A 26,710-nucleotide genomic window follows, 5' to 3' on the forward strand; every position below is an offset into this window, starting at 1 on the left:
TTCACCAAACTATTTATTGACATACAAAATATGTTTAAATGATCCCACGGTTGACAACAAAGACACATAAACAAGAATTGTTCATAAGGCAGACATGGTGTCGATTGTCGATTGTTGCCGAACAAGTCAAGCAGGTGACGCTTACACACAATACCTGGCCACAAACACCACAATAAGCACTGGCGTACACACACTGGCGTACACACACTGGCGTACACACACTCGTTGAGCACAAGACTTGAGCAGGGTTTTCGGACGTATACCCGTATTTACAAGTATCTGATATCGGGCTAGATGCCAACAACTGGCATCTCTTCCATGTTCAAAAGTTTTCGGTGCAGCTGACCGTTTAGAAAATACAAAATACATAGGCGGATCCAGAGAGTGGGAAAAAACAAACGTAGTATGTTGTAGGCAGTAGAGAGGACTGAGAGAGGATTTTCATATTTTAGACCCCTCCCTTCAAAAATGCTGGATCCGCCCTTGAAATAAACCAGTTCGAAATCCCATAATCTATGATATTGTGACAGTTAAATTGTACTCTTAAAAATCATGTGCAATAATATCGTTTGACAACTTCATATTTCTACAGTAATTATCATTCATTCATAAATGTCTTAGTCTGCCACCCTATCAGATCTCCGCAGGTTCAAGTTGTAGCTGCAGTCAAACAGGTGCTGGTGGCGTTGTAGCGTAATTCACCATGTTGTAGCCATCCATTGGCTGTGACACTTTCATATAAAAACATACAACACATCGTGATTAGAGTGAAACGAAACTTTTGATTACTGGCTGTTAGGGAAGCAGTATTTTGAGGAACGGGCCCTAAATTTATTACATGCGTGATATTTTCATATTCCTCCATCACTGGATTTCAAGGACCCGAAAACTATGGAATCCCCGCACAACCTCACGTGCCCACAGACAAAGATATGTCTATGATAAGGTATGTCATACAGCTTAGGGTCAGACTTCATCATTCACAGACAACCGTCCTCGTGACAGGTAAACTCTCCTGGGTTATCTGCTTTCTCACTCGTTGACAGTCAGCGTCATGTGTCAGTCAAAAATGAATACATTTTTTTACGCCGCATCAGCAGATTTGATGCTATTTCCGGCTTGCGCCGGCCAGTGTCACAACTAGTCTAACAGTACCATCTGAACCGATGGCAGGAAGACACGATAAGGGCGAGTCGACAAACATGAATAGCCCCAACTGTGTAACGCAGCCCCAGTCGTAACAGAATAATCCCTACTGTTTGTGCGATACAAAATGGATCCCTGTTGTCATGACAACGAATGTATGCTACTGCCTGACATGTCAGTAAAGTCAAAGTGTCGTCACACATATAACTAATGTTTCAGAGTGGTATAATGGTATTGATGTCGAATACGGAAAGAATATCTCTGTGACGTCGAAATGACGTCAGGTTACAGACACATTCAGTGCCTGAGCGACATTAAAACACACATCACTGTAGTAGCCATTGCGCATGTACGGATGTTGACCCCGTGGATGGACGGAGCCTGGTTCGGTGCTGGGGAGGAAGCGCCCCCTGCCGGCTGGAGACCGGGGTTGTTCGATGTGTAGCGCGTCGTGTAACGACCTGAAACATTGAAAATAGCACTTGGTGCTTGCTGCTGGAACATACGCAGAGAGTGACGAGGTACTGCAGCTCGTCTCATGAAAGTGATGTCATAAGACTGGACATGTTTGTAAAACAGTCAGGCAAGCCTAAAGTGTCATGAACATTATTAAGACATCTGCCCAGCTTACCAATTACATATCTGTTAGGTACCAAGTTGTAGAATAACTACAAGCCTATGCAAGCTCTAGTTCCTTTATTGTTCGTCTTGATTACACATACCATGTGGTTCCCGCTACTATTTTTCTTGAACCAAGGGAGGTAACTCCCAAAACTATGTGTCAGCTGTGACAGTTCAGCGGTAGAGACACTACAATATCACTTCCTTTTACTTCATTGAAATACTACATGACAGATGGGAGTGGGGTTTGAGATGGCATTTCACGCCTGGTTGTATGATACAGAGAAGGGTGTTTCATGGCAAGGAAAGGAGGTAGGAGCAAATATAGAGGGTGTGGTTGACAGCAAGGAGAAAAGGTAGAAGGCATATGTAGAGGGGCGTGTTTGATAGCAAGGACATTCCTGTGACTCTACTCACTATTCCCCGGGTTGTTAATGCGTGCTCCTTGGCCGGCGTGCTGGCACTCACTGGGGTTGCCGCGTCTGGAAGAACGTAGACGACAGTAACATGTATCCACTGTGCAGTACATGGAGAAACACAGGAAACTCAGCTCATCTTCTGCACTCCTTCAGTCCTTGCAGCCCTCCTTACCATCTCAACTTGTACACCTCCCCACCCTCCCAGCATCCCTTACCGTACCAGGTCTATCAGCTTGTACACCTCACCACCCTCCCTGCACCCCTTACCGTGCCGGGTCTATCAGCTTGTACACCTCACCACCCTCCCAGCACTCCTTACCGTGACGGGTCTATCGGCTTGTACCTCCCCACCCTCCCTGCACCCCTTACCGTACCAGGTCTATCAGCTTGTACACCTCCCCACCCTCCCAGCACTCCTTACCGTGCCGGGTCTATCAGCTTGTAACCCTCCCCACCCTCCCTGCACCCCTTACCGTGCCGGGTCTATCAGCTTGTAACCCTCCCCACCCTCCCTGCACTCCTTACCGTGCCGGGTCTATCAGCTTGTAACCCTACCCACCCTCCCAGCACTCCTTACCGTGACGGGTCTATCAGCTTGTAACCCTCCCCACCCTCCCAGCACTCCTTACCGTGCCGGGTCTATCAGCTTGTAACCCTCCCCACCCTCCCAGCACCCCTTACCGTGCCAGGTCTATCAGCTTGTAACCCTCCCCACCCTCCCAGCACTCCTTACCGTGCCAGGTCTATCAGCTTGTACACCTCCCCACCCTCCCAGCACCCCTTACCGTGCCGGGTCTATCAGCTTGTAACCCTCCCCACCCTCCCTGCACCCCTTACCGTGTCGGGTCTATCAGCTTGTAACACTCCCTACCCTCCCTGCACTCCTTACCGTGCCAGGTCTATCAGCTTGTAACCCTCCCCACCCTCCCTGCACTCCTTACCGTGCCGGGTCTATCAGCTTGTAACACTCCCTACCCTCCCTGCACCCCTTACCGTGATGGGTCCATCAGCTTGTAACCCTCCCCACCCTCCCAGCACTTCTTACCGTGTCGGGTCTATCAGCTTGTAACACTCCCCACCCTCCCTGCACTCCTTACCGTGCCAGGTCTATCAGCTTGTAACCCTCCCCACCCTCCCTGCACCCCTTACCGTGTCGGGTCTATCAGCTTGTAACACTCCCCACCCTCCCTGCACTCCTTACCGTGCCAGGTCTATCAGCTTGTAACCCTCCCCACCCTCCTTACCGTGACGGTTCTATCAGCTTGTAACCCATCCACCCCCCTCCTTACCATGATGGGTCTATCAATTTGTACCTCCCCACCCTTCCAGCACTCCTTACCGTGCCGGGTCTATCAGCTTGTAACCCTCCCAGCACTCCTTACCGTGACGGGTATATCAGCTTGTAACCTTCCCCACCCTCCCAGCACTCCTTACCGTGACGGGTCTATTAGCTTGTAACCCTCCCCACCCTCCCAGCACTCCTTACCGTGACGGGTCTATCAGCTTGTAACCCTCCCCACCCTCCCAGCACTCCTTACCGTGACGGGTCTATTAGCTTGTAACCCTCCCCACCCTCCCAGCACTCCTTACCGTGACGGGTCTATCAGCTTGTAACCCTCCCCACCCTCCCAGCACTCCTTACCGTGACGGGTCTATCAGCTTGTAACCCTCCCCACCCTCCCAGCACTCCTTACCGTGACGGGTCTATTAGCTTGTAACCCTCCCCACCCTCCCAGCACTCCTTACCGTGACGGGTCTATCAGCTTGTAACCCTCCCCACCCTCCCAGCACTCCTTACCGTGACGGGTCTATTAGCTTGTAACCCTCCCCACCCTCCCAGCACTCCTTACCTTGACGGGTCTATCAGCTTGTAACCCTCCCCACCCTCCCAGCACTCCTTACCTTGACGGGTCTATCAGCTTGTAACCCTTCCCATCCTCCCAGCACTCCTTACCTTGACGGGTCTATCAGCTTGTAACCCTCCCCACCCTCCCAGCACTCCTTACCTTGACGGGTCTATCAGCTTGTAACCCTCCCCACCCTCCCTGCACTCCTTACCGTGAGGAGTCTATTAGCTTGTAACCCTCCCAGCACTCCTTACCGTGACGGGTCTATCAGCTTGTAACCCTCCCCACCCTCCCAGCACTCCTTACCTTGGCGGGTCTATCAGCTTGTAACCCTCCCCACCCTCCCAGCACTCCTTACCTTGACGGGTCTATCAGCTTGTAACCCTCCCCACCCTCCCAGCACTCCTTACCGTGACGGGTCTATTAGCTTGTAACCCTCCCAGCCCTCCTTACCGTGACGGGTCTATCAGCTTGTAACCCTCCCCACCCTCCCTGCACTCCTTACCGTGACGGGTCTATTAGCTTGTAACCCTCCCAGCCCTCCTTACCGTGACGGGTCTATCAGCTTGTAACCCTCCCCACCCTTCCAGCACTCCTTACCGTGACGGGTCTATCAGCTTGTACACCTCCCCACCCTCCCAGCCCTCCTTACCGTGACGGGTCTATCAGCTTGTAACCCTCCCCACCCTCCCTGCACTTCTTACCGTGACGGGTCTATTAGCTTGTAACCCTCCCAGCCCTCCTTACCGTGACGGGTCTATTAGCTTGTAACCCTCCCAGCACTCCTTACCGTGACGGGTCTATTAGCTTGGAACCCTCCCAGCACTCCTTACCGTGACGGGTCTATCAGCTTGTAACCCTCCCAGCACTCCTTACCGTGACGGGTCTATCAGCTTGTAACCCTCCCAGCACTCCTTACCATGACGGGTCTATCAGCTTGTAACCCTTCCAGCACTCCTTACCGTGACGGGTCTATTAGCTTGTAACCCTCCCAGCACTCCTTACCGTGACGGGTCTATCAGCTTGTACACCTCCCCACCCTCCCAGCACTCCTTACCGTGACGGGTCTATTAGCTTGTAACCCTCCCAGCACTCCTTACCGTGACAGGTCTATCAGCTTGTACACCTCCCCACCCTTCCAGCACACCTTACCGTGACGGGTTTATCAGCTTGTACACCTCCCCACCCTTCCAGCACACCTTACCGTGACGGGTCTATCAGCTTGTACACCTTGCCACCCCTTCCAGTCGCAGACTCGGTTCCAGTCGAGAGTAAATAAACCTCTCCTGAAATACGAACACGTTGATATTGACGATACTTCATAGTTTGATTTAAATGATTTTTTTTCATTATTGACCAAACAGCGATGTTCTCACCTTCTTCATCCTCGCCAAAGGAAATGACGTAACGCTCGTAGTGACCAATCAAACCGTTGAGACAGACGTCAGCCTCGCACATGAATATTTCTTTGTTGTGCCATTCGCCGGATTCATTCTTCGTCAGAGCGTACATCTGCCTATTTGATAAAACAACGCAGGAATGTAATTTTTTTCTGCAGGTGACCCTCATGCAAATTATGCATCAGTTACAGTGCAGCTTGCTCCTTGCATAACCAATTGTCTTGCAAAAAACAGTGATGAATGTATGAAAGCCTGAAACCGTCAGTGTTGCCATCAAGTACGGAACGCATTCAGCGTGACTGCTATTTCCAGGTATTGAGGACCATTAACGCTGTATCGTCAGTCCACATAAAGGGGTCTTGTACACATCCCCAATGATATTGCAGTAGTAACCCAGCGGACAACACCACCTACCCGAACATGTAGTCGGCGTAGAAGTACATGCCGTTGAGGTTGGGGCTCTCACATCCGCGGTAGAAGACCCCGCCCGTCACAGACTTGCCCACTCGATGGGGGTAGGCAAAGATCGGCAACTCTTCTGGACCTGAAAGATTGGACATCAATGATTCTTCCCGACGGACGAACACATGAGTGAATACAGTTCCCGACGGACGAACACACGAGTGAATACAGCATTAGAAGGGATAACTGATCTGTGCCGGGTACACGAAGCTCTGAATACATTTCACGTAGATCCAAAACTAGTGAGTTACTCCCAGACTCAGAGGTTTAGGACTGCTGGGGCCCGTGACCCATGACCTCTAACCTTCAACACACATGTTCGCACATTATTACGTAATGTGTCCATGAAGTGCTGTTTTGAATAGACCATGATGCATATCATAAAAAAAAGAGCTTACAAATTGTTTACGCGATAATCACTCACACGCGATAACAAAACAAAGTCGACTATTCCATGTCTGGGGTCGAAAGAGTAAGATTCCTATGTCCAACGGCATCCTGCTTCATATTAGAGCATTGTATGTTTTACCTATGTTTCCGCACGTTTCTTCATTAAAACACTGGAATCCTTCTCTCGCATTCCATCCGTAGTTAGCTCCCTTTTTCACCAGATCTATCTCTTCCCACGCTGATTGGCCAACGTCTCCGCACACAATCCGACCTCTGCCCTCACCTGCAAGGGGAGGGGCTACATGAAGTTTGTGTATATAGTGCTGTAAGGTGTGGTGAGGTGAGGTGAGGTGAGGTGAGGTGAGGTGAGGTGAGGTGAGGTGAGGTGAGGTGAGGTGAAGTGAGGTGAGGTGAGGTGAGGTGAGGTGAGGTGAGGTGAGGTGAGGTGAAATATGATTAACATCACCTCCAACGTTATTGCACTTATATGGCGACGTGCATGCACCTGTGTATGTGTGTATGTATGTATGTGTGGCTGCTTGTACTGGACTGAAGACAGTTTATAATGTTAGCCCACTGAGATACCATGCCGCAGTTTAACATGAATACCCAACTCAGACACAGCATACTTACTCCAAGCTGACCAGTCCTTGTTTTAGCCACTTAATGCCCAGCGCCAGACAGGGTAACAACAAGTACCATCTTTTAACATCTTTTGGTATGACGAGACCACAGAGACGGTCTTTAAGAGGAGGGGCTACATGTATGTAGTGCTGTAAGGGGAGGAGCTACATAAAGTGTGTTTTTGTAGTCCTGTAAGGGGAGGAGCTACATGAAGTGTGTGTATGTAGTGCTGTAACGGGAGGAGCTACATGAAGTGTGTGTATGTAGTGCTATAAGGGGAGGAGCTACATGAAGTGTGTGTATATAGTGCTATAAGGGGAGGAGCTACATGAAGTGTGTGTATGTAGTGCTGTAAGGGGAGGAGCTACATGAAGTGTGTGTATGTAGTGCTGTAAGGGGAGGAGCTACATGAAGTGTGTGTATGTAGTGCTATAAGGGGAGGAGCTACATGAAGTGTGTGTATGTAGTGCTGTAAGGGGAGGAGCTACATGAAGTGTGTGTATGTAGTGCTGTAAGGGGAGGAGCTACATGAAGTGTGTGTATGTAGTGCTGTAACGGGAGGAACTACATGAAGTGTGTGTATGTAGTGCTATAAGGGGAGGAGCTACATGAAGTGTGTGTATGTAGTGCTATAAGGGGAGGAGCTACATGAAGTGTGTGTATGTAGTGCTGTAAGGGGAGGAGCTACATGAAGTATGTGTATGTAGTGCTGTAACGGGAGGAGCTACATGAAGTGTGTGTATGTAGTGCTATAAGGGGAGGAGCTACATGAAGTGTGTGTATGTAGTGCTATAAGGGGAGGAGCTACATGAAGTGTGTGTATGTAGTGCTATAAGGGGAGGAGCTACATGAAGTGTGTGTATGTAGTGCTGTAACGGGAGGAGCTACATGAAGTGTGTGTATGTAGTGCTATAAGGGGAGGAGCTACATGAAGTGTGTGTATGTAGTGCTATAAGGGGAGGAGCTACATGAAGTGTGTGTATGTAGTGCTATAAGGGGAGGAGCTACATGAAGTGTGTGTATGTAGTGCTATAAGGGGAGGAGCTACATGAAGTGTGTGTATGTAGTGCTATAAGGGGAGGAGCTACATGAAGTGTGTGTATGTAGTGCTATAAGGGGAGGAGCTACATGAAGTGTGTGTATGTAGTGCTATAAGGGGAGGAGCTACATGAAGTGTGTGTATGTGGTGCTGTAAGGGGTGAGGCTACATGGGAACAGCTACATGTGTACAAAAGTCAACAAGGGGAGGAGCTACATGAAGCAGTGATATATGGGAAAAGCTACATGGGTACAAAGGTCAACAAGGGGAGGAGCTACATGAAGTAGTGCTGTATGGGAACAGCTACATGTGTACAAAGGTCAACAAGGGGAGGAGCTACATGAAGTAGTGATGTATGGGAACAGCTACATGTGTACAAAGGTCAACAAGGGGAGGGGCTACATGATGCAGTGCTGTATGGGAACAGCTACATGTGTACAAAGGTCAACAAGGGGAGGGGCTACATGATGCAGTGATGTATGGGAACAGCTACATGTGAACAAGGTCAACAAGGGGAGGAGCTACATGAAGTAGTGCTGTATGGGAACAGCTCCATGTGTACAAAGGTCAACAAGGGGAGGAGCTACATGAAGTAGTGCTGTATGGGAACAGCTACATGTGAAAAAAGGTCAACAAGGGGAAGAGCTACATGAAGTAGTGCTGTATGGGAACAGCTACATGTGTACAAAGGTATACAAGGGGAGGAGCTAAATGAAGCAGTGCTGTATGGGAACAGCTACATGTGTACAAAGGTCAACAAGGGGAGGGGCTACATGAAGGAGTGCTGTATGGGAACAGCTACATGTGTACAAAAGTCAACAAGGGGAGGAGCTACATGAAGCAGTGATATATGGGAAAAGCTACATGGGTACAAAGGTCAACAAGGGGAGGAGCTACATGAAGTAGTGCTGTATGGGAACAGCTACATGTGTACAAAGGTCATCAAGGGGAGGGGCTACATGATGCAGTGCTGTATGGGAACAGCTACATGTGTACAAAGGTCATCAAGGGGAGGAGCTACATGAAGTAGTGCTGTATGGGAAAAGCTACATGTGTACAAAGGTCAACAAGGGGAGGGGCTACATGATGCAGTGATGTATGGGAACAGCTACTTGTGTACAAAGGTCAACAAGGGGAGGAGCTACATGAAGCAGTGCTGTATGGGAATAGCTACATATGTACAAAGGTCAACAAGGGGAGGAGCTACATGATGCAGTGCTGTATGGGAACAGCTCTATGTGAACAAGGTCAACAGGGGGAGGAGCTACATGAAGTAGTGCTATATGGGAATAGCTACATATGTACAAAGGTCAACAAGGGGAGGGGCTACATGATGCAGTGATGTGTTGGAACAGCTACATGTGTACAAAGATCAACAAGGGGAGGAGCTACATGAAGTAGTGCCGTATGGGAACAGCTACATGTGTACACAGATCAAGAAGGGGAGGAGCTACATGAAGTAGTGCTGTATGGGTACAGCTACATGTGTACAAAGATAAACAAGGGGAGGAGCTACATGAAGCAGTGCTGTATGGGAATAGCTACATATGTACAAAGGTCAACAAGGGGAGGGGCTACATGAAGTAGTGCCGTATGGGAACAGCTCTATGTGAACAAGGTCAACAGGGGGAGGAGCTACATGATGCAGTGATGTATGGGAACAGCTACATGGGTACAAAAGTCAACAAGGGGAGGAGCTACATGAAGTAGTGCTGTATGGGAACAGCTACATGTGTACAAAGGTCAACAAGGGGAGGAGCTACATGATGCAGTGCTGTATGGGAACAGCTACATGTGTACAAAGGTTAACAAGGGGAGGAGCTACATGAAGTAGTGCTGTATGGGAACAGCTACATGTGTACAAAGGTCAAGAAGGGGAGGAGCTACATGAAGTAGTGCTGTATGGGAATAGCTACATATGTACAAAGGTCAACAAGGGGAGGAGCTACATGAAGTAGTGCTGTATGGGAATAGCTACATGTGTACAAAGGTCAACAAGGGGAGGGGCTACATGAAGTAGTGCTGTATGGGAACAGCTACATGTGTACAAAAGTCAACAAGGGGAGGAGCTACATGAAGTAGTGCTGTATGGGAACAGCTACATGTGTACAAAGGTATACAAGGGGAGGAATTACATGAAGCAGTGATGTATGGGAATAGCTACATATGTACAAAAGTCAACAAGGGGAGGAGTTACATGAAGTAGTGCTGTATGGGAATAGCTACATATGTACAAAAGTCAACAAGGGGAGGGGCTACATGAAGCAGTGCTGTATGGGAATAGCTACATATGTACAAAGGTCAACAAGGGGAGGGGCTACATGAAGTATGTGTTTGTATTGCTGTAAGGAGGAGGAGCTACATGAAATCTTGCTATGTGGTAACAGCTACATGTGTACAAAGGTCAGCAAGGGAGGAGCTACACAAGCACAGTCCAGTGCCCTACCAGTCTGTCGGTCGCCCCTGTCCTTGCCGCATCTCCAGATGTTCCGAACGCCGTAAGCGTAGATCTCCGGGCGGGCTTCCGGGTCGTCGATGAAGGGGTTGTCGGGGGGAATGGAGTAGGGCAAGCTGGGATTGGGCGTGTCCACATCAAGGCGTAGTATCTTCCCGAGGTGGACCGACCTGCAGTAACAGACGCAATACATCACTGATCCACATAGATGCATACATTGTTATATGGCAGTGTATTTTAATGTTTGGCGCTGATTTTAACAATGTCACATTGTTTCTGTTCAGATTCGGTAGACACTGATTGCAGTGTGTTTGGGCAGTGATCAGTCGTCAGGAAGTTGCTATATTTAGATGCTAGTGTGGTGTGTAAACTTCCGGTTCGGTATACCGCGGACAGTGATAGTATGGTTTGGAAACTTCTTTGATGTTCTGGTGCCGATGGACAGGTGAGGGCACCTTCTGAAACTTCCCAGTGGTTTGGTAGGTTGTATATAAGGGGATTATATTGAGGGGAATTTAAGGATCTCTTACGCATTTCCTAACCCTCACACACCTGACGTAATGTAAAGCATGTCAATCACTGACAGGAGCCAGACACACTAGCGGAATAGTTCCATGTCACACTAGGGCTGAGTACTGACACACCAGAACCTGGAGAGTAACACTTTGACCTGAATAACACACCCGGGCCCGAATAATAACACATGGACCTAAAAAAACACGACAGCCTCAGCAGTTACACCTGGACCTTAATAATCCCACCCGGGCCTGAATATGCCACAACGGCCTCAGAAGTTACACCTGGACCTTAATAATCCCACCCGGACCTTCATAATGCCACTACGGCCTCAGAAGTTACACCTGGACCTTAATAATCACACCCGGACCTGAATAATGCCTCAACGGCCTCAGCAGATACACCTGGACCTTAATAATCACACCCGGACCTGAATAATGCCACTACGGCCTCAGCAGTTACACCCGAACCTAAATAATTACACCTGGGCCTGAATAATGCCACTATGGCCTCAACAGTTACACCTGGACTTTAATAATCACACCTGGATCTGATTAATAACACCTGGACCTGACAAATGACACTAGGACCTGAATAATAGCACCTGGACCCGAATAATGACACTACGACCTGAGCAGTAACACCTGGACCCTGAATAATGACACTACGACCTGAATAATACCACTACGACCTGAATAGCTACTCTAGGATCAGGAGATATATCCCAGCGCCCCCTCACCTTCACAACTACGCTCCCAGAGATCATGATTAGGTCCATATTACTCCTTGTTGCAGGAGCCCAATTAAATCGGTTAGTCAGGCGATGTCACGTGATTGCACGTGTCCCAGTGTGGTATGCACGCTGCTCATGCGCATAGCCACTGGTTTACAGTGACGTGTACAAGCTGCCGTAACATGGCTGCCATGGTAATGACAATGACGTCACACAACGCCCGCTCACTCAATGTGTAGCTCAAGACAAAGAATTATATTTCATGCCCCATACAATTATTTTTCGCAATTTCATCGTCAAGAGGAATGAATCCGTTTAATAAGGGGGCGCATTAAATGCGGTTATGGGCGTGAGTTTGCGTTCGGGATGATCGGCTGGATGACAGGCTGAAATTGTAGCCCACAGCACAGCAGATGCTTCACACGTTGGCTGTTAGCATTGTCACCACAGTCTGTTAACATCACAAACACACGGATATCTGAATTGAACAAGCAATGCAAATGCAGGGGAATTGTCATGTAAATGCAACTATACACATTACTTTGTTCTACAGAATGCTGAAACATACACAGCCCAGGCCTGTGTGGATGAAGAGATCGTCGCCTGATCATGATCCCAAGTGTTGATGATTTCCATAACGTTTAGATAACATATCAGTGATACAGTCCCAACATATGGAGACTACCCACTGTAACACCGCCATAGTTACACACAGGCGAAGTTAATCAGGCAGTTATGACTTGTTCTGAATAAGAGTTGACACTATCGTTTTGTCTCATTGTGATGTTAAACTGCCACACTTGTGTTGTACGTCGCCTTCAGCAACAATCCAGCAACATCACGACGGGGACACCAGATAGGGCCTCACACCATGTGGGGAAACCAACCAGAGCGTCAGCGTGCCGAGCGAACGCAAATCTACTTTTGTCCTCACCACTTGACCCGTGAGGATCCGAGGTAGAAAAGGTCTCCAAAATCCCAAGCTTGCTGTAAAAGGCGACTATGCTTGTCGCAAGAGGCGACTAACGGGATCGGGTGGTCAGGCTCGCTGATTTGGTTGATGTATGTCATCGATCCCAATTGCGTGGATCTATGCTCTTGATGGCAATCACTGGATTGTCTGGTCAGGACTCGATTATCTATTGCTGAGTGCGGCGATAAACATCAAACCAACCAACCTCACCACTTGAAACATAATCACGAAGTTTCGTCATGATTAAATAAGGAAGATGGCCGCATCTGTGATAATACTTATAAGTGAAAACAAGCATTCCGCAAATAAGGAATGTTACCCATCCTAACTGTCACTGTGATTAGCCAAAAAGGTACTTTAATTTACAGTTAAAATGATGACAAACAGAAAATATTCGAGTGTTGTCATGTAAGTATGAAACGGTCTGAGGTACTGACTTAACACCTGTCCCGAGGTGATGACCTCACACCGGCCCGTGCATTTTCACAGATGCAAATGTCACCTGAATTGGGGATTTCCAAAATATTGCTGTTATGGTACCATGTTGTGATATGTGTTGACGATGGTAGCAATTAAATTATTACCGCGTCATATTTGTTTGGGAAAATGATAAATACTTAAAAGGTATGAAACGGGATGAGTATTGCAGGGGTTGTTTTTTTTCAATCAGGAGGAATTTGTTGTTCAACAGATGATTTCTTTAGCCAGAACTTATACATTTCTAATACAGACTCCGCCGGGTACCATGGCTATGGCAATGCAGGCATTGGGGCAGCGTTGACAAAACAAATGCAGCGTCATTTTGTTCTTTTCTGAGATGCACATCTAGAATCATCTCTGACTTGTTTAGGTGTTTTATGAAGACAGCTATATTCTTCTTCTTATTATTAGTTTTTCTATTATTATGACGCAGTCGTACGTGCATATTTCTATAGTCCGTTTCAGACTTCCCGCATTGGACAGGAAGGCAGATGAGTACTTACTCGAGTATTCAATAGAAACAGTCTGAGAAACATTCTATCTTGTTTTAACGAGTGAAAAATATTTTCTAGTCTATCCTACAGTACCTTAGGACCATAGTTTAACCTCTTTACCCATGACGCGGCCAGGGGAGCGAACCACTGACCTTCCACTCTCCTGCCTGAAAGCTCTGTCCACGAGGGGCGGTCGGGTAGCCCAGTGGTTAAAGGGTTCGCTCGTCAAGCCGAAGACCCGGGTTCGAATCCCGACATGGGTACAATGTGTGAAGCCCATTTCTGGTGTCCCCCGCCATGATATTGCTGGAATATTGCTAAAAGCGGCGTAAAACCATACTCACTCACTCTCTCCACGACACCACGGAGGCGGTCTGTGCGGGAATGAGAGCAAAGAGCGAGAGATGGATGAACACCTGTATGGATGAATGAATGCTCGAACAATAAGGTCGGTGATCATAATTACTTGTTCTGGGCGAAGCCGTGAGGGTCGGCCGCTGCCCCGCCGTCCCCGACAAACAGGTACAGGTAGTGGTCATCTCCGAACAGCAGCTGTGGAAGACAAAGGGAGACGATGACGGTCACGTGGTACGGCTTGGTCAGGACAAGTTCAAAATGGCGTGCTGTGAGGACCGTGAAATCCTTCATGTCGTCACGTGACTGGAGTGGTCCTTTATCTATAGCAAGAGGACACTTATAACAACTTGACACTCAGCCTCACGTGGTGTACACACATTTTCCTGTACCCTTGCTTCCAGAACATACACTGAGGGGCAAAAGAAAGTATACCGAGTTTGTATCGTATGTCATTCAAACTTGAAAGAACTGTTGTAAAATTTGATTATGTCTATTTAACCATCACACTGCAACAGTTTGTATGGAGTAATCTGTGTGTGGGTAATTGTGAGTAAACTATATTGTTTCAGTCAATACTGGGGTAAGAAATGAATTTGCAACCACATGACCCCTACCATGTTTGAAATGTCGTACATTTGTGCCGATAAAAGAAACAAATTAATTTTAAAAGATACGATGTCAAAAATACCCATCAGCAGTTGTGTATTATGCGAAATTAATGTTTTAAATCAAAACATATATTTAAAAAAGTCAAACCCTGTAGAGAATTAATGCTAAAAAAGCGCCAGTACAGCTGATGTTTTGGATTTAATATCGCTAACTTAAGATACTTTCAATTGAAGATCAAAGTTAACATATGATAAAATCAACTGAGGTATACTTTCTTTTGTCCCTCAGTTAATGTAGAAAAAGTCGCTTCACCCTGCAGTGTTGTTGACAGTAGACTATAGAGCGTTATAGCGGGGTATCTCCAGTAACTGAGCCCCGGCTTCCTCGATGTTAGGACTCCTCCCTCGATGTTAAATGTAAAAGCTGTTATCGCAGTTCCTATCATGTTTCATGTTCTATCAGTTTGGCCTCTCGCTGTGTTGATCACGGTCACATTAGAACGTAGAGATAGAATACGACCTCCGAAACTGAAGTATCGTCCCGAGGCAAGACTGTCCACAAGCCAATATCAAAGGTTCTACCTTCGCCATTTAAAGCCTACCGTTTCTTGGTTCGATCGAACACGAGTTGTGTCCCTTGATATACCCAATGCGATATCCAATCAGATCATTTCTAATTTCGAACAGCTTAACAGAGACGACTTCCATAGCAGACGACCTGCTAGATTAGATAACGAAAGATTTGGAATTTCATACCTGACAGACAAAGAAAATGACAGATCACTACTGAAAAGATAGATATTACTGTCGCATTTTGCTCTTACACAGTATCAAGTAACACTGGACATGGCGGCGACATGAAACACCCAGCAGGGGATCGTCTATAAATAGCACTGCATCTCAGTTACTGCGATAAGCGTTCAATCGTTTAAGTTACATGACAATTAAGTTTGCACTCACATATATAAAAATGCGTTGGCGAGTTGATTGAAAACTTTGAATTTCTTCGAAAATATTGGTCTTAGCTTACTTTTAGCGGCGACCACGTTTGGCAATTCTTCAAATGGAGACCAACCTCGCGGAGTTTAGATCTACTGTTCCTGAAAATCTTGTTGTTTTCTGAAAATTCTGAAAATTTACAGGTAGCAGGGTAGGATAAAGGGTGTTGTTTTTGTGAAACGTTCTATAAATATGTGCGATAGTCTCTCAAACTTCAGCACAGAAAAGTTGGCTTGAAATGGCAATGGTGATATGGGCTAGTGGACACGCCTCCTTGGTAAGGTGAAACTAAGGGGCTGCTCAAGACATTGGATGGTCATCCTCGGTGATTTGACTGATTGTGTGGCATCGTATCAAGACGGCATAGTATCAATCCCTGGTTTGTCTGGTCCGGACTCGAGCGGTTACAGGCCGCCGTCATATACCTGGACATACGTGACGTTAAACACAGCCATACGTCCCCTTCATGCTTCCAGGTGGCACTACATGCAGACATGGGGATTACTACATGGACGGTTGTCAGATACCATAATCTTCCGACTTGGTTCAGAAGATATCTGAGAAGTTATAAGATAAATGTTAGATTGTTTGTTTGTTGCTTAACAGAGCACTCAACAAAATTGCAGCTATATGACGACGGTCTATAAATAATCGAGTCTGGACCAGACAATCCAGTGATTGACATCATAAGCATCGATCCACGCAATTGGAATACATACGATGACATGCATCAACCAAGCCAGCGAGCCTGACCATCCGATCCCGTTCGTCGCCTCTTACGACAAGCATTGTCGCATTTTACGGCAAGCATGGGTTGCTGAAGATCTATTCTTCCCCGGATCTTCACGGGTCAGATAAATGTTATAAGACAGGCACAATGCAGTAAACTGTTTCTTACACACTCTCAGATCGCACTAGTGTCGTGATTGCAGTGGCACATGAATACATAATCCAACGGCCACGAGTGACGTCATCGACCTTATGGAGTACTACTCAGACCTAGTGTGCCCCTCCACAGAAAAGGTTCCGCCATATCTGTGGCTCATTTACGCGATGTTGATACTGCAAGCTAGATACGATCAAAGAACATTCAATAAGACTCCAGGAATTCGATCTCATGCGTGTGTTTAATACCAGTTATCTCAAACAGGGTTCTCTCCCACAGGTGTGTAAGGAATACGCCAATACAAAGTCCCTGCCGAACTAGTCTGGAATTTCTAAGCTCGCTTGTAGCGCCACCAGTGGCTATTACGAGTTATGTCCCCTCTATGTCCCTCCTATTGACTAATCAGATTCCATCTCTCATTGAAAATGGCGGCGCCCAGTCAAGAAGATCTGATTGATAATCGAGATCCATATTGTAATAAACGGGCCTTACCCCGCGCTGTGCATCAACTCAATGGAACACCTTGATTAAAAAGATGAAAAGATTAGCATAATATCTGTCGACGCCCAGGCGGTACACATGCTTTGTAAATCCTTCAGTCGACCGAAATCTGAACGTTGAAATCCACGTTGTTTACGAACCGGATGTCTAGTTCGTTTTGTATAGTTTTGATTTGATAACGCATACACTCGTTAGTCCAGCCAATAATTAACTCAGTAAGTTCGGCAAGAGTCGAAACTGGACGTTTATTGTTAGTTTACGCTCTTGCCTCGGGAAGATGGAAATATTCCTGCTTGGTATTCGTTGTGCCGACTACGGTTATATTGACACACTTACCCCACCTTCGTTGTGCAGACTACGGTTATATTGACACACTTACCCCACCTTCGTTGTGCCGACTACGGTTATATTGACACACTTACCCCACCTTCGTTGTGCCGACTACGGTTATATTGACACACTTACCCCACCTTCGTTGTGCCGACTACGGTTATATTGACACACTTACCTCGCCTCCGTTGTGCCGACTACGGTTATATTGACACACTTACCCCACCTTCGTTGTGCAGACTACGGTTACATTGACACACTTACCTCGCCTCCGCTGTGCCGACTACGGTTATATTGACACACTTACCTCGCCTCCGTTGTGCCGACTACGGTTATATTGACACACTTACCTCGCCTCCGTTGTGGTTCCAGTAAGGCTCCATGACCTCCAAAAGAATTCTCTCGGTGTCAAGGTCAGCTCTGTTAGGATCGTCCTGTGACACGTGGATCTCGCTGATGCGGATCTTATGGTCAATAGGAATGTCGCCACCGTAGACGTCCAAGTTGTCGTTGTCCTGAAGATGTGTCGAGTAGTACACGAAGAATCTGCCGTTGTCGGCGTAGTTCGGATGGAATGCAATTGAAAAAAATCCTCTTTCATCCCCTCGCCGAGCACTGACCTTGACCTTTTTCGTGATGTTCAGGAAAGGAGTTTGTAGTCCTGTCTTGTTTCCTGGAAAGTATATATGGACATATCCCAGTTGCTCTCCAACAAACAGCCTCCCCGATCTGTCCCCGGCATGTCGTGCGACGATGGGGTTCCTCATGCTGTGGAGCTGTTCCTCCAGACACAGACAACCCTCCGTGTTAACCTGGGTGTTGGTGATCTGATCAGTGAACAGGGGATTTGTCAGGAGGTCGGGGTAGCAGTAGTCCACGTCAGACGGTATGGCTACCGCCTGGCAGAACCCCTGTCGAGAAGCGAAGGACGGCATCCTCGCTAGTTCGGGGTCTAAATATTGAACAACGTCTCTGCACGTGTCGTAGAAGGTGTTGCAGTAAGGTCGGCACAGGCCGGGGAACTGCCGGGGATTCTGGGTAGCCTCGGCGTCGTAGATGTGGGCAGCGTAGGGGGAACAGTACTGACACAGCAAGTCGTCCACGTAGTGTCCGCACACGCTCCATCGGTCACCCAGCCGGCTTTGTATGTCGTCCCGGCGTTGCCGCAAGGCGTCGTGGTCTGCCTCCGTACAGCACCCGAAGTCAGTGTACTGGGCGCAGAAGTTGTTGGTCCCCTGGGCCTGGAAGGGGGGTCGGTAGTCCAGGCACTGGGGGTGAGGGGACACTGTGATGAGACACGTGATGAGGATGGTGAGCAGATGTACTGTGTTCTTCATCCCGGCCATGTTCGTGGAGTCAGTGAGCTGTGCTCGTGTCGAGTAACACACCACGTGGGTCTCGGTGCGAGGCACGCTGCCGCTTCCCCTGCAACAGATCAGATGGGGAATACAACACAGCTATTTCTTTTTTAAGATCTGTCTTACTCTACATGACCCGCACTCCACTAACACACTCTCTCTGGCACATTACCTCCTGTCAAACTTCCAGGATGAATTAGGAGAACACATTGATCCAAAGAGCGGATGCTCAAAGGGTCATTAAGTACATTCAGTACCGTTAACTCGTGTGTCTAATTATACATAGCCTGTTAGTTCAGATCGCTTGTATAACTATTGCAAACAGTGTGGAAATGGAACACAAGAAATCGAAATTGGGTTTTAACGTCGCGTCCAAGATTATTGAACTTATATAGCGACGTGCATGCACGTGTGTGTGTGTCTGCTTGCACTTATCCGAACTGATGCCGATTTATAATGCTAGTCCACTGAGATACCATACCGCAGTTTAACATGAATACCCCACTCAGACACAGTATGCTGACCAGTCCTTGTTTTAGCCCCTTAAAGCCGAGCGCCAGACAGGGTAACAACAAGTACCATTTTTTAACGTCTTTTGGTATGACGCGGCCGGGGATCGAACCCCGGACCTTCCGCTCTCCGGGCGGACGCTCTACCTCTAGACCACAGAGGCGGTCTGGAACACAAGAACAAGCGTCTAGTACTGTCTATGGCTACCGACCCTCGTCTGGAACACAAGAACAAGCGTCTAGTACTGTCTATGGCTACCGACCCTCGTGATTCCAATAAACGTCCAGAAAGCGGCGTATCGGTAGAATGGGTTTCCGACATATCGAGTACCGGACAGTAGGTAATAAATTAGCGTGTATAACAATTAGTATTCCACGAAGACATTTAATCAAAGGCGAAGGGCATTGCAGATTATTATCTCAAAACATGTCGATTGTTATCCCTAACACAATTAATGCGAATCCAAGTTTGTGTGGAAGTAACCATGGCGACAAGGGAATCTTCTTGAGATCCCGTTAGTTCGAGATTTGTGATTTTGATTTGCCCACTTCGCGACAATGTCCCTCATGTGATCACTACCAGCTGCACGCATCACGTACCTCCCCTACCACGGACCTCGCTACATTCAGCCATCGGAGGAAACTCGTAACTTACAACCGTCAATGTCATGCAGAAACGTACAAATATATACCCACATATGTACAGGAGAATGTGTTGTGTCAGCAGTAAATTAAAAAAAATAACTTAAACCTCACGTCAGGCCAACGTGCTCGCAAGATGGCCGCGACATGCCTATCTCATAAACGTCGGTGCATCCGGGCATTTCGCAATTTACCAAACATTTTCTCGCAATAATGACGCCCACACAATGCAGACACGTACAGGTGTTTTGATTTGGTCTTTCTTCGCCAAGAAATGCTCAAAATAGATGTGTTTGTTTGGACGTCGATTTTGTCCAAATATTTCAGTGTATCATATCAGTGTCATATATAGTCTTGTTTGTTTGTTGTTTAAAGCCGGACCCGTTAAGATCTGTGTAGAATAGGTCTTCAGCAACCCATGCTTGTGTGAAAGGCGACTGTGCTTGTAGTATGTGGCGACTAACGGGATCGGATGGTCAGGCTCGCTGACTTTGTTGATGCACGTCATCGTATCCCAATTGCGTTAATCACTGGATTGTCTGGTCCAGGCTCGATTATTTACAGACCGCCGTCATATAGGTGGAATATTGCTGAGTGCGGCGTTAAACAACATGGAACAAAACGGTTTAAAGCCGTACTCAGCAATATTCCAACTATTTGACGGCGGTCTGTAAATAATCGAGTCTGGATCACTGATTGACATTATGAGCATCGATATACGTAATTGGGGTACGATGACATGCTTTGTCAGCGAGCCTGACCACCAGACCCTATCTTCAGCAACCCACGCATGATGCCACTTACGACAAGCATGGGTTGCTGAAGATCAGTTCTTAACCGGGTTCTCGAGGGGCTCAATTCTTAATGACAATAAAGAACACAAAGGTGAAGTACGTGGTTATATATTATCACGTAGGTGTACATGCTTTCTGCTCACGCCATGTCGGACCATGGGACGGAGGGGTAGCCTAATTGTAAAACCGTTGAAATTACACATGGGTGACGAGTATTTCTGGTGTCCCCTGTCGTAATATTACTGAAATATGGTTAAAAGCGGCGTAAAACGTCCCTTACTCAATCGCTCGCTCACTTGATCCAGAACAGTGTTTGTTATATGATAGTTAACACCGACACGTTGTCTGGGGTCCATGTAAATAGTCTAGTCAAGAGTAAAGGACACAGTGTCCACTTCGCGTGGTCAGTGTTTGCAGCCTACGGCGCATGTTTCGGAGTATATGTTTACTCCATCACCTGATGGAGGAGTAAGCATCTACTCCGAAACGTTGTGTTCCTCAAAATATAAGAAGCTGACATCCATAAATTCTCTTCGTTCGGTGTATCACTTCTAAATGCCTTTCAAAGACGGGAAGAGCACGGTCTCAACATACCAAAACATCTTCAAAACTCACTCACACACACACTCACTCACTCGCCCGCTCGCCCGAGACACCCACTGACTCACTCACTCACCCTTAACCCACTTACTCCCCCACGGTCGTAGCTCTTCTCCACCACAGAAAACATGAAGACACCGGCCATCTACAAACTTCACAACTAGGGGCGTTGTGACATTCTGTCCCGTGAAACATGAGTTACATCAATGGTGGTACCTACATTACCCAACATGCATCAGTGTCGGCATCAGTTGGTGTCCCCGCCCCCCACAATCTGGGCTGTAATTAGTACTTATCTCAACAAAGCGGGTCACTGTGTGTTTTACAAGGGGGGCAGACACCGGCAGATCGGGTGGACATTGTGTGGACAGATTGCGCCAGGGAGTGGTCGGGGAGTGCGGGCTGAACAATCCAGATGTACGTGTAATGCTACAGTTTACATTTATATTCATTATAAAAAGTATGTACGTAAATACTTTAAATACTATAGCCTCATCAAAATGACAAAATGTATTTCCACCGAGTATTCGTCTCGAAGTAAATGTTTTATGGAAGTAATAAAAAAACAAGCCACACGAAACATGTGCATTTGATTAAAGCTATTAGTTTACAGTTCTATGTAGCACACTGTGCATTAGTGTGTCTAATAACTTGACTTATCATGGTATGCAATGACGTATCGTGGTGTGCAATAACGTGACGTTTATGGTGTGCAATAACGTGACGTATCATGGTGTGCAATGACAAGACGTATCATGGTGTGCAATAACGTGACGTATCATGGTGTGCAATAACGTGACGTATCATGGTGTGCAATAACGTGACGTATCATGGTGTGCAATAACGTGACGTATCATGGTGTGCAATAACGTGACGTATCATGGTGTGCAATAACGTGACGTATCATTGTGCAATAACGTGACGTACCATGGCGTGCAATAATGTGACTATCATGGTGTGCAATAACGTGACGTATGGTGTACAATAACGTGACGTATCACGGTGTGCAATAACGTGACGTATGGTGTACAATAACGTGACGTATCACGGTGTGCAATAATGTGACTATCATGGTGTGCAATAACGTGACGTATGGTGTGCAATACGTATAAAAACGAGACTTATCATGGTGTGCAATGACGTGAAACCGATATTGTTTCTTTTTATTTGATAACAAATTCCATCCATTTTGGCTATAACAACAGTAACGCTATTTTTCAGGGCATTATCATTTGCAGAAGCCCTCGGTCTTTTCCACTGTCCTCCTTCGTCGGGTCGTTAAATGCAAGACCTCTGGCTTCTGCAAATGATAATGCCCTGAAAAATAGCGTTACCCTTATAATAACATGATGTCTTAATTATAGTAGCACACGTGTATACTCCCCAGGAAGCTGCAAATACAAATTGAATGTATACTGATCCGCTCGGATAGGTGGTGTCTTTACATAGAGAGACATTATTATATCGGAGTGGAAGATTTGAGTTTAATGAGATTGTGAAAAACACCGACATAAACACAATCTTGTAACTCAAACGAGCCCTGCTCCTTCAAACATTACGCCTAGAACACTGCTGTCAACAACAGCCACTGTCATCACTATGTGTACCATGCGACCAGTAACAGCGCGACAACGCTGTATGCTGGCGTGACACTGCCCCGGTGGAGCGGTGTCTGCGTTAACCAGGTGATACATTGTTGACGATATGGCTGCAGTCACTGACAGCGTACGGCGAATCTTCCATGTCCGCACACAGTAAGGTCTGTCAGTGAGATTCATTTCAAAAGGAAACCTTCGAGTATTAGGAACACACACGCCTTAACTACAGCTGTGAATGGGATGAGTGTAGGCTGCTCCAGCTGTGAATAGGATGAGTGTAGGCTGCTACAGCTGTGAATGAGTGAAGGCTACTACAGTTGTGAATGGGATGAGTGTTGGCCGCTACAGCTGTGAATGGGATGGGTGTAGGCTGCTACAGCTGTGAATGGGATGAGTGTTGGCCGCTAAAGCTGTGAATGGGATGAGTGTTGGCCGCTAAAGCTGTGAATGGGATGAGTGTTGGCCGCTACAGCTGTGAATGGGATGAGTGTTGGCCGCTACAGCTGTGAATGGGATGAGGGTTGGCCGCTACAGCTGTGAATGGGATGAGTGTTGGCCGCTACAGCTGTGAATGGGTGAAGGCTGCCAGAGCTGTGAATGGGATGGGTGTAGGCTGCTACAGCTGTGAATGGGATGAGTGTTGGCCTCTACAACTGTGAATGGGATGAGTGTTGGCCGCTACAGCTGTGAATGGGATGAGTGTTGGCCGCTACAGCTGTGAATGGGATGAGTGTAGGCTGCTACAGCTGTGAATGGGATGAGTGTAGACTGCTACAGATGTGAATGTGATGAATGTAGGCTGCTACAGCTATGAATGGGATGACTGTAGGCTGCTACAGATGTGAATGGGATGAGTGTAGACTGCTACAGCTGTGAATGGGATGAATGTAGGCTGCTACAGCTGTGAATGGGATGACTGTAGGCTGCTACAGCTGTGAATGGGATGAGTGTAGACTGCTACAGATGTGAATGGGATGAATGTAGGCTGCTACAGCTATGAATGGGATGACTGTAGGCTGCTACACCTGAGGGGGAGATTGTTTTGTTAAATATAAATATAATCTGGAGTGTGTGAGGGTCCCCAGTTTACCCACTGAATCTGTTCCAGGGCGCGGGGGACCCTGTCTAACCCTGCCCCGACGACGTTGCCTGCCAGATAAAAGAAACTGAGCTTGTCGGGTAATCTTTGGGAATCTTGGAGCAATCGTTGGGACTACATAGGGAAAGAATTTAGTTATCCCAATAATCGTTGACAAAAGATACGAAAAGGATCGAGGTTAGCCTATCAATCGTTGAGAAAACATACGGGGAAAACATTGGAGGTATGACGAGTCATGTTTGATAATACGTTCTGAGAGAATAGTCGTTTGGCAAGTATTCATATGCCAGGACATACGGGACAAATTGGGGTTTCGTAGATGGAAACAGAGGGACTTCGCCGAGTCATCTTTGGGTGGGACTGAGTGTGAAGAGAAACTGGGTTTGCCGAGCAATCTTCTGGACAGCGGGACATCTAGCGCTAATGGCGTCATAAATTGTAAGGCATGACGCGCATCTGGCGTCATAGATGCGGACAGACACCATAAAGTCTCTGATGCGGGGTATCGATGGCACGCCATAAAGTTTTAGCGAAACATCAAACATGGCGTCACCTCACGCTGGGTCGCCTGATTTGAGGCATACGAAGAGGATCCCATATCGGAGGGGCTACTTGTCTCAGTACTTGTACTCCTGATTAAACGCTACTCACAGCTGACGCTAACTTCGGCACTGATTCTGTGATAAATGGTGCCAGCCTCAGTCAAGTTGGTTGGTTGGTTGGTTTGTTGGTTAACGCCGCACTCAGCAATATCCCAGCTATATGACGGCGGTGCCTCAGTCAAGAAACACAGAGACAATATACCGGTCTCTAAGACACCCTTTACCAGATGTGTATATCATCACGCTGCCCTCACATTGGTTTCTTATGTAATTGCCTCCAAACATAACACTCCTTGGTCGCGGTTGCAAGTCACGTGTGTTATGTGGTACATGTGGTGCCACTTCCAGCTAACGACGCCAGCACCTGCTGAAGGTGAAAGTTCCCAACCACATGCAGAGACAAAACCACGATTAGCTATTTCCTCGTTCAACTTACAACATATGACAACATAGCTTCAGATATTATCCTAAAATTCGATCTGACGAGCTGTCCTTTGCAATTACTGCCCCCCCCCCCCCCCCCCATGTGACACATCTTGTGTGTCGGTGTCCCGCACCTCATCACAATGTCACGCTTCAGTGGCCAACCGGCCATTGTCCAACTCTAATCATAAGCAGCTGACCAATACATGACATGCTGTTTGTCGTGGTAATAACAGTCAAGCTGCGGATTTGTATTAACTACAAAGTGAAGATATAGATCGATATAGTTAACTTACTAAAATTATATAAAACTCTGTTAATCAGGTCAGACGGTCCGAGCACATGGTCAGCACTTGCATCGTCTTGCCTTTCATTCCTTCGGCAATATGAGATTTCAGTTTTAAAGTGATCAATATATGTTCAGTGTTTAAATAGTGATCAATATATAGTTGAACTATTCCCATCAGTCTCTTGACCAGATTTGCAGTTCGCTGCGATGTTGACAGTAGCAGATAGTACCATACGTATAATTAATATTCATGCGCCAAACACGCGCAGGACTGAAAAAACATTCTTGTTATGTGGAGCGGCTCTGTAGTTAAAGCGGTCGATGACTTCTGGTGTCCCACGCCGTGATATTGGTGGAGTATTCGCTAAAAGCGGCGTAAAACCATACTCACTCACATGCTCGTAATGGTGTTAGTATCGTATCTATTTTTAAACAACTACTTGTTTCGCAGGTTTAGAGCGTCTAGGCAAGTATACACAATAGACCCGACGGCGAGATCGGTTGAACGCTTCTGTCATGGTCAAGCCTATTGACAAGACTTAGAGTATTGAGAAAGTGTCAATGAAGCGAGACGACTTTCCACATGTACGGGTCATAGCATGACTCAGTACAATTCTGTCTCGGCAAATATGAGCTTAACAATGTGAAACATGTGTTCTGTATAAACTGCGACTGTTTGGTTGCGATATGTCGTACAGGCTGGGTCAACTCTTCACACAACACAACACAACACAACACAACACATGTCTAGTCATAGTGTATAGGCCTAATTATTTTGAAGGACATGCACGGCTGTCCGAAGATGAAAACCTTATTACAAATCATGCACTGGAGAAGACGAATGATTTAATCTCAACGTATCTTGTGAAATAAACAAAATATGTGTCTATATCTAGATCTAAATATACCAGTTGTTTGTACACTGACAATATTTTTTTCAGAGACATTGTATTATTACATAAGTAGTGGCAGCCACAGTTTTCACCAGCTATTAACATGAGTAATTGTTTCAGGAAATGATTTCTAATTATAGACATCAAAGACACTGGTACATTCCACACACCATCCAGCCATACCGCTGTTCAGCTCTCCGCCGATCACTTTGCAGAGCGTTAGCCTGACAGCGAATACTGTGGATAATGTACTGCACCGAAGTCGTAGAAAGCCACCATCAGTATCTACTGAGTATTGTCCCCATCGTGTGACTCTGATCATTCGCCTACATCTACATGTTGACACTCACCTGTTTCAGACGCTGTCAGATGGACCTCATCACCCGGCTCGCGGCCTAGATGCGTGTTACAAAACAAACAATCTCGGCAGGTTCTCCCTTCCTCTCATCCGTTGTCAACAACCTCATCGAGTACATTTAACAAGGGAGCGAACTCTGTTATCAATGCGGTTTTCGTTATTTGTAATGTACGCTCATGGGATCGAATCTATTCGTGTTGATCGCCGAGACGAGATTTAATAATTCTTTATTTTGATATTTTTATGGGTTTCAACTATTTTTGAA

At 46.8% G+C, this 26,710-nt stretch overlaps 1 protein-coding gene across 1 annotated transcript; it reads right to left on the reverse strand.

The window, feature by feature from the left end:
• On the reverse strand, positions 1-26,555 carry LOC139441652 (HHIP-like protein 1). The gene is made up of 10 exons (XM_071222457.1): positions 26,438-26,555; positions 17,631-18,705; positions 14,066-14,151; positions 10,395-10,573; positions 6,425-6,568; positions 5,848-5,977; positions 5,410-5,549; positions 5,238-5,319; positions 2,185-2,249; positions 1-1,607 (listed from the first exon to the last, which is right to left on the reverse strand). Exons 2-10 carry the CDS (start codon positions 18,624-18,626, stop codon positions 1,444-1,446), a joined length of 1,986 nt encoding a protein of 661 aa, XP_071078558.1. The 5' UTR covers positions 18,627-18,705; positions 26,438-26,555; the 3' UTR covers positions 1-1,443.
• Positions 26,556-26,710: the final 155 nt, after the last annotated feature.

Source organism: Haliotis cracherodii, unplaced genomic scaffold (assembly GCF_022045235.1).
Source record: "Haliotis cracherodii isolate W230 unplaced genomic scaffold, xgHalCrac1.p SCAF_42, whole genome shotgun sequence".
NCBI lineage: Eukaryota > Metazoa > Mollusca > Gastropoda > Lepetellida > Haliotidae > Haliotis > Haliotis cracherodii.

Excerpts from the sequence above, each read along its gene's own strand:
- LOC139441652 (XM_071222457.1), bottom strand. The coding sequence starts at position 18,626 with ATGGCCGGGATGAAGAACACAGTACATCTGCTCACCATCCTCATCACG. Across the intron at positions 5,978-6,424 it reads AGAAACGTGCGGAAACATAG|GTCCAGAAGAGTTGCCGATC; the intron begins GTAAAACATACA and ends CCAATCTTTCAG. Across the intron at positions 5,320-5,409 it reads CTTTGGCGAGGATGAAGAAG|GAGAGGTTTATTTACTCTCG; the intron begins GTGAGAACATCG and ends TTCGTATTTCAG.